We start from the raw sequence: 14,648 nt of genomic DNA, 5'->3' as shown, positions 1-14,648 counted from the left end.
ACCTCTTCTAAGTTTACTTGTGTGTGTTCATCCTTCGTTGCCGAAGAAGACCATGCCATCAGAGAAATAATGATATGACTTGTACTTGACTTTGTTTTGAATGAGGGAGGGCTGTGCAGGTCACCAGCCTCACTTCTCCTTCAGAGCCATCTGAATCCAGTGACCAGATATTCATGAGAATGACTGGAGGTGACCAAGGATGAGGCAATTGGAGTTAACTGACTTGCCCAAGGTCACACAGCTAGTGAGTGTCAGGTGTCTGAGGTGAAATTTGAACTCAGGTCCTCCTGACTCCTGTACTAGTGCTCTATCCACTGCACCACCTAGCTGCCACGAGTTTAAACTTAGTGCCTAAGTTTACTTAGACACTGTGAAAATGACTGTAGTTTTCCAAAGCTTTATTATTTTTCTCAGGATTAAAATCTTTCTAGTAGGTTCACTGTCTTCTCAAAAAAAGATCTAAGTGTATAAGTTAGGGCAACAGCTCTTATTTTCATAGGGCTCTAAAGTTTACCAAACCTCACAGGGATTAGATTCCTATTTTACACAAGAGGAAACTGAGGCTTAGAAATGGAAAGTGGCTTGCCCACACTCATGTGCTGGGGCCATCATTCAATCCCAGACCTCTGCTCTCCAAGTTCATGAGTCCATAACACCAAGATTCTCTTTCCTCTCTTCTCCCTAAGGAACATGCAGGGAATGTCACTAGGATAGTCAAGAATCTCAAGATTATGAGACACAAGCACTGTTTAAGGACTGTTGAGAAGGAGAAAACATAGAGGTGACCTGATAGCTGTCTTTTTTTAAGCTGAATGTGCTGAATTTATGTTAAATAATTTTTTTTAGCTATACTAGTGACTAGAGCTATTTATAAGATGGCTGTCTTCAAATATTTCAAGAGTTGTAATGTGGGAGAAAGATGAGACTTAATCTGTTTGTTTCCAAAGGGCAGAGCAGAATTAGGTACAGTGGGGAAAGTGAGTGTGTGAGTGTGTATGTGTGTGTGTGTGTGTGTGTGTGTTCATCCTTCATTGCTGAAGAAGACCATGCCATCAGAGAAATAATGATATGACTTGCACTTGACTTTGTTTTGAGTGAGGGAGGGCTGTGCAGGTCACCAGCCTCACTTCTCCTCCAGAGCCATCTGGATCCAGTGACCAAATATTCATCAGGACGACTGGAGATGACCCAAGATGAGGCAATTGGGGTTAAGTGACTTGCCCAAAGTCACACAACTAGTGAGTGTCAAGTGTCTGAGGTAAGATTTGAACTCAGGTCCACCTGACTCTTGTACTGATGCTCTATCCATTGCACCACCTAGCTGCCCAGTGGGGAAAGTGACAGTGACGTGAATGAGGCTCAGTGTGAGGGAAAACTTCATAACAAGTCAGTCTCCATAAGAATGAATGAGCTACCACAGGAGGCTGGAAGTACTTGAGGTCTTCAGATAGAGGGAGGCTGGACCACTTATCAAGATGCGGCAGAGTAGATTCTAAGTCAAGTATGAGCTGGACTAGGTGATCTGAGTCCTCATGAAAGTTTAAGATTCTAGAACCTCTACAACAGAGACATCGGTCAGTCAGGCAATAAACATTTATTAAGCACCAACAATATGCCAGGCACTCTGCAAAGAACAGTCTCTGTTCTCAAGGAGCTCACACTAAAGAGGAAGACAACATGTCAACAACTGCACAAATAAGCTAAAGACAGGATAAACAGGAAATAATCAATAGGGGGAAGACACCAGCACTAAGGAGGATTGAGAGAGGCTTTCTGTAGAGGGTGGGATTTCAGCTGGAACTTGAAGGAAGCCAGAAAAGCCAGGAAGCAGAGATGGGGAGGGAGCATATTCCAGTGAAAGAGACATGAGGCAAGTTAAACAGCCCAGGACTTAGAGGTGGAAGAGTTCAAGTCTCAGTCACTTAAATTCTCTGATGAGCACTGGACTGGGACTCCAGAGACAACCAGTCCAGTCTAATGGCCAACATGTTGCCATTTGCTGGACATCAATTTTCTCATCTACAAAATGAGGATCTGAACTAGACCATCATCTCTGTGTAGTTCTAAGTCTATGAGCCTATAAAATGAGGAGGATAAGAGTTAATCCCTTACATTTGTTTAGTTTCTAAAGTATACATAAAAAGTCAAAGAGAATGGTATTATTCCTGCTTTACAGATGAAGAAATTGAGTCTCAGAGAAGTAGAGAGATTTGGCCAGATAGGAACACTTGCATACCTGTGTACTTGACTACCTGTCTCAAATTTGCTGTAAAGATTAAATGAGATAAGAAATATGAAATGAGACAAAAGTCTGTAAAATGATAACTCCTACCAGTAGTCAGCCTTGTTCTCCTTTAAGGATATCCTGGCCCTGCTATGTAATTGTCCCTGCTTGTTGCAGCTGCTTTTTGGGGGGCAGGGGGGAAGAATTAGAGGTTTTCACAGAAGAAAGGAAGTATCTAGCAAATGCTAAAAATAATAGGCCTTTCACTCAGTATGGTTACAGTAACAAAATGTCAGCCATCACAAGGTCTAATATTCAGGGGCCTGAGGAGGGAGGCAAGGATACATCTGAATTACAGTCACCAAAGGGTCAAGGATACATCTGCCATTCAGTCCACAAAGGGTAGTTGAGTTAAACGATCTTTAAGGCCACAGCAAGGAAAGTGAAGGAGGGACTGATGATGTACCAATAGGTGAACCTCCTGACCTCGCACCCAGGTTATGCCAGGCTTTCTATTCATTCTAATTCAGTGAGAGGACACCTAGGTTGTCCCTCCAGGTCTGTTCCCTAATGCTAATGAAGGCAGGTGTTTTACAGAAAGGGGCAGTGTCTCTAGCATGTCTGATTGGTTTCCCAGTATTGAAGTTACTGGCAGGGAGATGCCAACTGGCAAGATTAACTGGAGCATGGAAGAGTCCAGTGTGGAAGGTTCCAAGCATAGAAAATTCCTTAAAGGGCAGGAAGCACAGGCAAAAGGAGAGACAAAGAGAGCCTGACAATGTATGACCTAGAAAACCAGACATTCTTTTAAACTATCACAGTAATTCTCAACAAATCTCCTTTGAAAATTAGGAGACAGAACACCAAAATGATAACACTCTGTCCTTCAGGTCTATCAAGAACTGGCATTCTCTATTCTAAGGTCCTTTCTAGAGCTAACATTCACCATCTCTACGATGCCTACCTTAAAACTCGGTCACCTGCAAAAGTAGAACTGTTTTTAACACGGTTCATCTCTTCCGATGGTTGTGGAGCCTTCACACTAGCATAGAGATAACGGTTATTTTGATTGATATGTTCTAATTTGGAGATTACTCAGAAGTCATTTCACTAATCCAAAAGGATCAACGACCAAAGATTTCAACTTTTAGCTGTTTTGCTCATGCTGAAGCTAAGCATTCTATCCTAAAATGTCTCTTCCACTCCAACTTCTACCTCTTAAAATATCTCCTGGTCACTTTTCTTATAAGATTTCTTGAAATATGGTGCTTGGGCTCTCTTTTTTCAGTCATGGCTTTCAAATAGTCCAATAATTCCTAATTTTTTTCTCCTTGATCTGCTTTTCAGGTCAGTTGTTTTTCCTATAAGATATAGCACATTTTCTTCTGTTTTTTTCAGCTTTTTGAATGAAGAAAACTGCCTAGATGTCTTAGAACCAGAAGACAAAATGGAAATATAATCCACTGGTCACCTCCTAAAATCCCAAATGAAAACTCATAGCTTGTGTACCATAGCCAAAAGCCAGAGCTCCCAAGGTAAAAGAAAAAATACCACAAGCAGCCAGAATGAAAGAACTCAAGTACTGAGGAGCCATGATCAAGATCATACATGATCTAGCAGCCACCACTAAAAAGGAGAAGAGAGCTTAGAATAGGTCACAGGGGTGGGGAACCTGGGGCCTCAAAGACATAATTGGTCCTTGGGTACAGCCTTTTGACTGAGTCCAAGTTTTACGGAACAAATTCTTTTATTAAGGGGATATGTTCTGTGAAGTTTGGATTCAGTCAAAGGGCTGCACTGGAGGACCTAGAGGGCCGCATGTGGCCCTGAGGCCACAGGTTCTCCACCCTAGACAGGATATTCCAGAAGGGAAAAAATATGAGTTTACAGTCAAGAATAATTTACCTAGAAAAATTCAGTATAATATTGCAAGGGGAAAAAATTCATCAGTGAATCCCCTAACACTATGCAGAGTATGCATCTTCTTCTAAATCTTCTTCTAAACTGAAGTGAATCCCCATCCACCACCTTAGGTTATGACGAGGCAAATGGAATTTGGATTCGTCTCTCATAAATTTCAACTGAGGAAAGCCAGAACAAAACCACCTTAGAATGTAACTTGAATTTGGTAAAAGGACTAGGTAAAGAAGAAAAAAAAAATCTCTGCCACAGACCGTCATTGATGCCAGAGGCTCAAAAAAGTGGTTTTTTTCCTGCCAACCCAAAGATTTGTCTTTTTGTTTAGAACATAAAATGTCAAACCCAGAAGGGTCCCTAAGTAATATAACACATAATGTTAAAACATTAAACACAAAGTATCAGAGCTAGAAGGGGAAATTTACACCCAGAACAGGAAAAAGAATTCTTTGAGGTAACACAGCAAAGCATGGGGGGAATTGCTGGAAGGAGACAGGACATTCCAGTGACTTACAGGTATTATTACTAGTAACTCACATGAACACTCAGTTAACACTATTTTTCCCAACAAAGAGCTGCTGAATAACGAAATTTGCTATCTCAGTAAGTAGCGAATTTCCTATTTCTTGAAATGTCTAAGCCCTGTGGGGAAGGCTATAAAAGAGTTTCTTCCACTGGGAAGGAAGTTGAACTATACACTCTCTGAGAGCCTTTCCAGTCCCAGAATTCTATTAACTACTCTGTACATCTTTAATCAACCGACAAGCATTTATTACTATTTGTCTGGAAATAAGGATATAAAGACAAAAAAAAAAGAAATAATCCCTACTTCAAGGAGCTTAGTTAAGAAAGACATCACGTACATATAAATGCATAAAAAGTAAATACAAGGTAATTTGGGAGAGGGGTGTGACATGATTGGACTCATATTTTAGAAAAATCTCTTAGGTAACTAGGTGAAGGAAGGACTAGAATGGGACGAGGCAGAATGATTGAGGACTGAAGAACCTATTTACAGAAAGTATGGAAATTTTATGGTGACCTGAAGAATATTCAAAATTATCTTTCTGCCATGACTAAATAAATGTTACCTATACTCAAAATAGAAACCAATCAAGGAAAAAAGGTAAAAGGAGTATAATAAAAGGGCTTCAATGCAAACACAAAAAAGAAAAAAGACCTGAACAGTCAGAGGGTAATCATGATCCATGTCAAGGATTTGAAAAATGGAAGGACAAGAAAGAGGAGAAAATAGAAAGGGTCACTCAAAAGATAAGAGGCTCTTCCCAGAGAAGGAAGCTATACTCTGTGAAAAGAAAGTTGCTGACTTTCAAGGAAGGAGGATGTGGATCACCATCCACGAAGTGAGAGATCATCCAAAAAGGAAAAGAGGAAAATAAATAGGCAGGGTAGGTAGCAACTCCTGATTAAGATACTGAGCCAAGAAATTATTAACAGCTCAACTCTTAGATGGGAAAGAGCTCCAACAGATGTCAAAAGAATTCACAAACGGACAAAATGAAACGCAAAGTCCTGACCTCCATACGTTGCAGGAATGTTGCTACAATTGGAAACATACTGAAATATATCAAAATGTAGCTGCCCTCCCACAGAGAAGCTAAGGCATTCAACTTCAGGCAGGGTTTGGGGTGGGGGGGAGGTCTTTGTGACCAGCAATATAAAATGTCCTTTGCCGCATGGCACAATGGACAAAGTGCTGGGACTGGGCTCAGGAAGACTTGGGTTCAAATATTGACTTAGATGCTTTATTAGCTGTGAGACCATGATCAAGTCACTTAATCTCATCTAAGCCCCAATTTCCTATCTGTAAAACAGGAACAATACCTATAGTGCCTACCTGACAAGGCTGTTGTGAAACTCAAAGGAGATAATACATGTAACGTATTGTGGAAACTTTAAAGTGCTATATGAATGTCAGTTATGATTATTACTTTAATAAATCTGAAGCATCCTAAAGAGGAAGATTGACGCTCCTGCAGTATAGCTAGCCCCTGTATGGACATCAGTGGCCATTCCAAAGTTCCTAGATGCCTCCCAACAGATTCTAATACTAAATTACTAGTAAAAGGGGAGTCAAAAAATAGGTAAGATACACTTCAGGACAAATAATGACAGTATCATTTTGCTAAGTGAACAGCATAGTGTTTTCCATAAAGCTGAGAACAAGAATCTGCCTCCACGGCTCATCTGTGCCCTACTAGGGTTCAACTCCATGAAGAGTCCAGGAGGGTAAGGGCTAGGAACTGTGACTTCAGCAATCTCAAGAGACAAAAAGAGAGAGTGAAAGAAAGACAACATGGTTGCACTTTAGAAACCAAGGAAAGTTTTCATCGCAAAAGGCAGGAACTTTTTTACAGGATTCTATCCACAGGACCAGATAGAGGAACCAAGAGAAGAGATCAGCTCCTAGATCTACTCAAGAGACAAATGAGAAGGGCAGGAGGGAAGTCAGTCAGTCAACATTTATTAAGTGCCTACTGACTACTCAGTGCTAAGTGCTGGGGATACAAAAAGAGGCTAAAGACAGTCCTTGCCCTCAAGGAGCTCAATAAGCAAACAATTATGTACAGACAAACTATGCATGGGTTAAATAAATAATTAACAGAAGGAAGGTACTAGAATTCTGAGGGACTGGGAAAAGCTTCCTGTAGAAGATGGGGTTTTACATGCAACTTTGAAGCAAGCCAGGGAAACCTGAGGGGCAGAAATTAATAGAAAAAAACATTAAAGGCATAGGGGATAGTCAGAGAAAATGCCCAAAGTCTAGAGGTGGAGTGTCTTGTTCACAGAACAGTCAGGAGGCCAACGCCATAGACTGAAGATTACATGGCAGGCAGTGAGGTAGGAAGGAGACAGTTTATGAAGGACTTTTAATGCCAAACAGAGCATTCTGCATTTGATTCTGGAGGTGACAGGTAGTCACTGCGGTCTATTGAGTGGAAGCGGAGTGATATGCTAGGGCCTTCAATTTAGGGAAATCACTTAGGTGGCTGAATGGAGAATGAACCAGAGTGGAGAGAGATCTGAGGCAGGCAGACCTACCAGCAGGCCATTGCAATAGTAGAGGAGTGAGGTGATAAAATAATGATGGCAGCGTCAGAGGAGAGAAAAAGGCAAATTTGAGAGATGTTGCAAAGGAAAAAGCAACAGTTTAGATGGGGGTGGAGTGAGAAATAGTGAGAAGTCAAGAATGATATCCAGGCAGGAGGACTAGGGGGATGGTGGTATCCTCAACAGTACAGGGAAGAGAGGAAGAGTATACAGGGAAATACAATAAGTTTGGGTTTGGACATGTTGAGTTTATGATATGCACTGGACATCCACCATGAGATGTCTGGAAGGTAGTTGGACAGGCAGGATTAGAGGTAGGGAGAAGAGACGGAGAGAGTCCTTGAGCTTATTACACCTGCTCAGAAGTCATCTCCCTGTGTGAAGGTCATTCCTAAGAACACTTACCTGTGTAGGCCATGGTCTTGGGGTTGCCATAGGGAGCCCCAGGTTGGACGGGGCTGTAAACAGGGTTCATTGTGGAAGACTGAAGACCCTGGAGGGAAAAGAAAGAAACCAGATTGGGTATTTTGATCAAGTGTCATAAAAAACATCACAATCTTATCTATGAGTACCGGCTATACTCATTCTCTAATTAGAGCAAGGTAAACAATCCATGTTTCAATACTATTTTAAACCTTACAAATACTTTCTTCCCAACAAACCTGTAACATGGATACTAGTGTGAGAGAAATATTTTACTTAAAAATGAAGAAAAGTAAAGCTCAGAAACACATTATTTGTCCAGTCATACAACTTGGGTCAGAACCCCAGACTCAAAGTCATGTCTTGTAGCTCAGAAAATAATAAAGACGGTCCCAGAAATCTTAATGATAGTTTAAAAATTCACTAAGACTTTTGGAGTACCATGTATTTCTAGAGTATTTAAAGTATACAAAGTATTCTCCTCATAACAACCCTGGGAGGTAGGGTCTGTTAAGTAGGATTCTAAGATTTAGAGCTGAATGGGGCCCAAGAAATCATCTAATGCAGTCCATTTTACAAATGAGAAAGGTGAGACCCAGAAAGTCTCATCCCAAGTCAGAAAGACAGTAACCAACAAAGCCAGGATCTCAACCCAGGGCCTTTGACTTCAAACCTAATCAGATCTTTTTCCAGTAAACCATGTTGCCTATTTTCTGACACTGTAGCTCCCTTTGTAAGGTCTTACCTTAACATTTGATGATATAAGTACAGTACGCCCTGTTATTTCTTATTTAAGACAAAAAGAATTGCAAAAAGGAGTATTTATAATCTGACATGAAAATTTTATCACATGGATTATCATCCAGGTTTCAGAACCTTTAAGAGATTCATGACTAAGTCTCTGTAAAAGAGCCAGGGTAAGAACTATAATCCCCAAGGAATGACAACGAGATCAATAAAACATTTTTAAAGTCCTTACTATGAAGATCACCAGCCTTGAGATCAGGAGACATGGGTTTGAATCCTGGCTCCAATATCTGAGCAAGTTCCTTCCCCTACTAGAATCTGTTTCCACTGCAAATGTGGTGAAACTATTTCTATTATCTACCTCGTGTGTTTGTTCTGGAGAAAGTGTATGGTAAACTTCCAAGAACTATAAAAATGGAGAATTAGGGCACAAAAAAGGGAAAGAATATGCCCAGATCAGATAACAAAGTTCCTCCACCTCCCAGCTCAGGGCTTTGTCCACCTCATCATGTTGCCTATCATCTCATATTAGGGTTCTTCTCTAAGACTTGATTTCATACCTAATAATGAATCATGGCCATTATTTATTACTCAATTTAAAAAGAACTACAAGGGAGAGTATTTTTAACTAGACATGACAATTTGATCCCACACCTATTCATCTAAGTTTAATAATTCTTTGGTTAATTTCTCTGCAGTCTGCATTATCTGCAGCAAACCTACTGAGTAACTAAACTAAGCATTCTTTCTGTTTCCTTCTTCTCCATCTCCATGACTCCCACCCAAGTTCAGATCTCATCTCCTCCTGCCCTAACAATTACAACAAAAATTTTTTTAGCAACTTCTCATCTTTCTCCTCCAGTCTTCCTGCACATGGGGATAAAATCATCTCCCTAAAGCTCAGCTTGTACAATGGTCCTCTTCTCAAGAAGCTGTCACGGCTCCCCATGGTCCACATAGAAAAGAACAGACTACTCATTCCAGACGTATTTGAGGCCCTCCATGGTCTGGCCCAGTCTTCCTCCTCTATATCACTAAATGGCCTGGTATTTCTCAATATTTAGCTCACATTAATCTCTCTGCCTAGAATGTTATATGCTCATGTCCAACACTTCATTCATTCAATAAACTTTTATTAAATGCCTACTGTGTGCCATTCAGTTAACAAGTATTTATTAAATGTTTATATATGTATGTATGTATTATATATTTATTAAGTACTTATTATATAAACAAGGCAGAGAATAAATACAAATAAATATGAAGTAACTGAATATAAAGTAGGGTGGACACTAGAGCCAAATTAGGAAAAGCTTCATATATAAAGAAGAGAGGGATTCTGGGAGGCCAAGATGAAGAAGCAATGCATTCCAGGCACAGAGCTGGCCAGGGCAAATATACAGAAATGGGAACAGTGTCATAGATTAGAAACAGAGAGAAAGTCAGTTCAGTTGCATTGCAATGGGTATGTGGTGCAGAAGGGGTTGCAATGCAAAAATAAGACGGAACTAGGTTATGAAGGCCTTTTAAAAATTAAACAGAGAGGTGGCTCCAAGAGGTACAGATCTGAGCAGGCTTCAGAGACGGGATCTCCAGCAGCTGCACAAGCCCCCCCACCCACAGGTGACGAGAGTCGGTGAGAGAGTCTCTTTGGCGGGTCGAGAGGGGAGTGGGGTGCCCCCATGGCTCGCCCCCCCCCCCTCCCCCCCCCCCCAGAGATAGAAGCTGAGAGGCGGCTGCAGACAGGGGCTCCCCAAGCGGGCGGGAGCCTGGATCCATTGTGGAAGGTCTGTGCATAAACCCCCTGAGGGAACTGTGCCTGAGAGGCAGCCCTGCCCCGACCTGATCATCTGAACTTAATTCTCACACTGAATAGCAGCCCTGCCCCCACCAAAAGCCCTAAGGCGGGAAGCAGCATTTGAATCTCAGTCCCCAAACACTGGCTGGGAGGATCAGGAGGTGAGGTGGGTGTGAGGAGAATATTCAGAGGTCAAGCCACTGGCTGGGGAGAATGCCCAGAAAAGGGAAAAGAAATAAAACTATTGAAGGGTACTTTATCGGAGAAAAGACACTTCCTCCCTTCCTTTCTGATGAGGAAGAACAATGCTTACCATCAGGCAAAGACACAGAAATCAAGGATTCTGTGCCCCAGCCCACCCAATGGGCTCAGGCCATGGAAGAGCTCAAAAAGAATTTTGAAAATCAAGTTAGAGAGGTGGAGGAAAAACTGGGAAGAGAAATGAGAGGGATGAAAGAGAAGCATGAAAAGCAGATCAGCTCCCTGCTAAAGGAGAACCAAAAAAATGTTGAAGAAATTAACACCTTGAAAACTAGCCTAACTCAATTGGCAAAAGAGGTTCAAAAGGCCAATGAGGAGAAGAATGCTTTCAAAAGCAGAATTAGCCAAATGGAAAAGGAGATTCAAAAGCTCACTGAAGAAAATAGATCTTTCAAAACTGGAATGGCACAGATGGATGCTAAGGACTTTATGAGAAAGACAGATATCACAGAACATAGCAAGAAGATTCGAAAAATGGAAGATAATGTGAAATATCTTATTGGAAAAACAACTGACCTGGAAAATAGATTCAGGAGAGACAATGTAAAAATTCTGGGACTACCTGAAAACCATGATCAAAAGAAGAGCCTAGACATCATCTTCCATGAAATTATCAAGGAAAACTGCCCTGAGATTCTAGAACCAGAGGGCAAAATAAATATTCAAGGAATCCGCAGAACACCGCATGAAAGAGATCCAAAAAGAGAAACTCCTAGGAACATTGTGGCCAAATTCCAGAATTCCCAGATGAAAGAGAAAATATTGCAAGCAGCTAGAAAGAAACAATTCAAGTATTGTGGAAATATAATCAGGATAACACAAGATCTAGCACCCTCTACATTAAGGGATCGAAGGGAATGGAATAGGATATTCTAGAAGTCAAAGGAACTAGGACTAAAACCAAGAATCACCTACCCAGCAAAACTGAGTATAATACTTCAGGAGAAAAAATGGTCTTTCAATGAAATAGAGGATTTTCAAATTTTCTTGATGAAAAGACCAGAGCTGAAAAGAAAATTTGACTTTCTAACACAAGAATGAAGAGAACCATGAAAAGGTGAACAGCAAAGAGAAGTCATAAGGGACTTACTAAAGTTGAACTGTTTACATTCCTACATGGAAAGACAATATTTGTAACTCTTGAAACATTTCAGAATCTGGGTACTGGGTGGGAGTACATACACACACATGCACACACACACACATATACATAGAGACAGAGTGCACAGAGTGAATTGAAGAGGATGGGATCATATCTTAAAAAAAAAATGAAATCAAGCAGTGAGAGAGAAATATTGGGAGGAGAAAGGGAGAAGTTGAATGGGGCAAATTATCTCTCATAAAAGAGGCAAGCAAAAGACTTATTAGTGGAGGGATAAAGAGGGGAGGCAAGAGAAAAACATGAGGTCTACTCTCATCACATTCCACGAAAGGAAAGAATAAAATGCACACTCATTTTGATAGGAAAACCTATCTCATAATACAGGAGAGTGGGGGACAGGGGCACAAGCAGGGTGGGGGGGAGGATGGAGGGGAGGGCATGGGGAGGAGAATGCAATCCGAGGTCGACACTCATGGGGAGGGAAAGGATCATAAGAGAATAGAAGTAATGGGGGACAGGATAGGATGGAGGGAAATATAGTTAGTCCTATACAACACAACTAGTATGGAAATCATTTGCAAAACTACACAGATTTGGCCTATATTGAATTGCTTGTCTTCCAAGGGGAAGGGGTGGAGAGAGAGGGAGCTAAAGAAGTTGGAACTCAAGTGTTGGGATCAAATGTAATGTTCTTACCACTGGGAAATAAGAAATACAGGTAAAGGGGTATAGAAAGCTATCTGGCCCTACAGGACAAAAGAGAAGACGGAGACAAGGGCAGGGAGGGAGGATAGAGGAGAGAGCAGATTGGTCACAGGGGCAACTAGAATGCTTGGGTTTGGGGGGGGGAGGGGACAAAAGGGGAGAAAATTTGTAACCCAAAATTTTGTGAAAACAAATGTTAAAAGTTAAATTAAAAAAATAATAAATAAAAAAAATTAAAAAAAAAATTAAACAGAGAAATTTCTATTAGATTCCAGAGGCAAAAGAGAGATTTTAGAGTTGAGTGTGGAGAATGGACTGGAGTAGGGAGAGATTTGAGAAAAGGAGATGAGAGGAGGCTGTTGTAATAATGTAGACAAGAAGTAAGGAGGATCTGACTAAGGTGGAAGCCATGTGAACAGAAAGGAGCTGGATGCAAGAGACGTAGAGGGAGAAACAGCAAAATTTGGCAACTGAAACACAGGGAGAGAAAGAGTGAGGAGTCAATGATAATGGTGAGATTATGACCTAAGGGACTGGAAGGATGCTGATGCCTTTGTTAGAAATAAGAAAGTCTGGAGGAGGTGAGGAGGGAAAAGTAATGAGTTTCATTTTGGCTATGTGGAGTTTGAGATGTCTCGTAGATATTTAATAGAAAATGTCCAATAGGTAACTAGTGATGTAGGACTGAAATTCAAGGGAGAGATTGGAGCTGGATATATAGGAATTATCTGCATAGAGATAACTATATCAACAGAAGCTGATGAGGTTATCAAGATTGAGATTGCAGGGATTGCAGGGAAGAGCCTTAGAAAACATCCAAGGTTAAGAAACATGGCATGGACGATGAGTCTGCAAAGGAGATAGAAAAAGTACTTTGCTGGGCACAGGAGATACACAGAAAAAATTAGACATTCCCTGCCATTCCAAGGACCTTACATAATATTGGGAAGAAAGACTATATACCCAGGAAATTAAATACTCAATAAATACAAATTAAAGAAAATGTGATTTCCATGGAAGGATATTAACACCTGGAAGGAAAAAGATGAGCTTCTTCTAGGAAGTGATCTTTAAAATGAACTTTGAATGCAGCTAAGGATTCTACAAGGCAAAGGCAAGGAGAGAATATATCCCAAGCATGAGAGACAGCCCTACAAAGACATGTTAAGGGGAGACTGAATGCTTTATGCAGGGATCAGTAGGCAAGTAAATTTGGCTAAAATGTGCAGCACATGGCAAAGAGTGATGCTATATAAGGCTCTCATCTTTGGCTATCAACATCCTACCCATCATTCAAAGATCAATTAAGGTGCTATTTCTTCAAAGGAACCATTCCTGATTTTCCTAGCCTAGCTCTCTGACTCTCAACAGCCCCAACAGGACTTTATGTGTGCCTCCCCTAGTCACTTACTATATTCCATATTATCTTAGTTCTTGGTATTCATATTTTAGCACTCTTACTGCACTGATCTCCCAAAAGCAGGGACTATGGCTTAATATAACTCCAAATTCTACAGTTCTTCAAGGTTTACAAAACATTTTTCTCACAACATTGTGAAGATGGTCATTCAGATATTATTATTTCCTTTTTGTAGAATGGAAACTGAGACTCAAAAGAATCCACATAGCTTAACCATGTGCTAGTGCATGGAGCTAGTAAGAATCACAGCTAAAGTGTGAATCACCCCAATTGATAAATGGTCAAAGGAGAGGAACAGGCAATTTTCAGAGGAAGAAATTAAAGATATCTATAGTCATATGAAAAAATGCTCTAAATCACTTTTGATTAGAGAGATGCAAATCAAAACAACTCTGAGGTACCACATCACACCTACCAGATTGGCAAACATGACAGAACAGGAAGATGATAAATGTTGGTGAGGATGTGGGAGAGCTGGAACACTAATACACTGCTGGTGGAGTTGTGAGCTGATCCAACCATTCTGGAGAGTAATTTTGAACTATGCCCAAAGGGCTACAAAAATGTGCACAGTCTTTGACCCAGCAACAGCACTTCTAGGACTGCATCCCCAAGAGATCATAAAAATGGGAAAGGGTACAAAAATATTTATAGCAGCACTCTTTGTGGTGGCCAAAAACTGGAAATCAAGGGGATGTCCATCAATTGGGGAACGGCTGAATAAATTATGGTATATGAATGTGATGGAATACTATTGTGCTATAAGAAATGACGAACAGGAAGACTTCAGAGAGGCCTGGAAAGACTTATATGATCTGATGCTGAGCAAAAGGAGCAGAACCAGGAGAACTTTGTGCACAGCAATGACCACAGTGTGCAAGAATTTCTTCTGGTAGACTTGGAACTTCATTGCAATGCAAGGACTTAAAAAAAATTCTCAATGGTCTTCTAAGGCAAAATGCCTTCCACATCCAGAGAA

General features: G+C 40.8%; 1 protein-coding gene across 21 annotated transcripts in view; it reads right to left on the bottom strand.

Moving 5' to 3' along the window:
- FAM168A (family with sequence similarity 168 member A) overlaps positions 1-14,648 on the bottom strand; it is a 204,900-nt gene that overhangs the window by 106,582 nt on the left and 83,670 nt on the right. For all 21 annotated transcript variants that reach the window (XM_072610916.1, XM_072610920.1, XM_072610926.1 and 18 more), the window contains one exon: positions 7,619-7,706. In XM_072610916.1, the coding sequence (XP_072467017.1) occupies positions 7,619-7,706 (88 nt within the window). The remainder of the gene's footprint in view (positions 1-7,618; positions 7,707-14,648) is intronic.

The sequence above is a fragment of the Notamacropus eugenii genome, chromosome 5 (assembly GCF_028372415.1).
Source record: "Notamacropus eugenii isolate mMacEug1 chromosome 5, mMacEug1.pri_v2, whole genome shotgun sequence".
Lineage (NCBI taxonomy): Eukaryota > Metazoa > Chordata > Mammalia > Diprotodontia > Macropodidae > Notamacropus > Notamacropus eugenii.
Note: the sequence above shows the minus strand (reverse complement) of the source record. Positions and strands in the feature narration are given on the sequence as shown.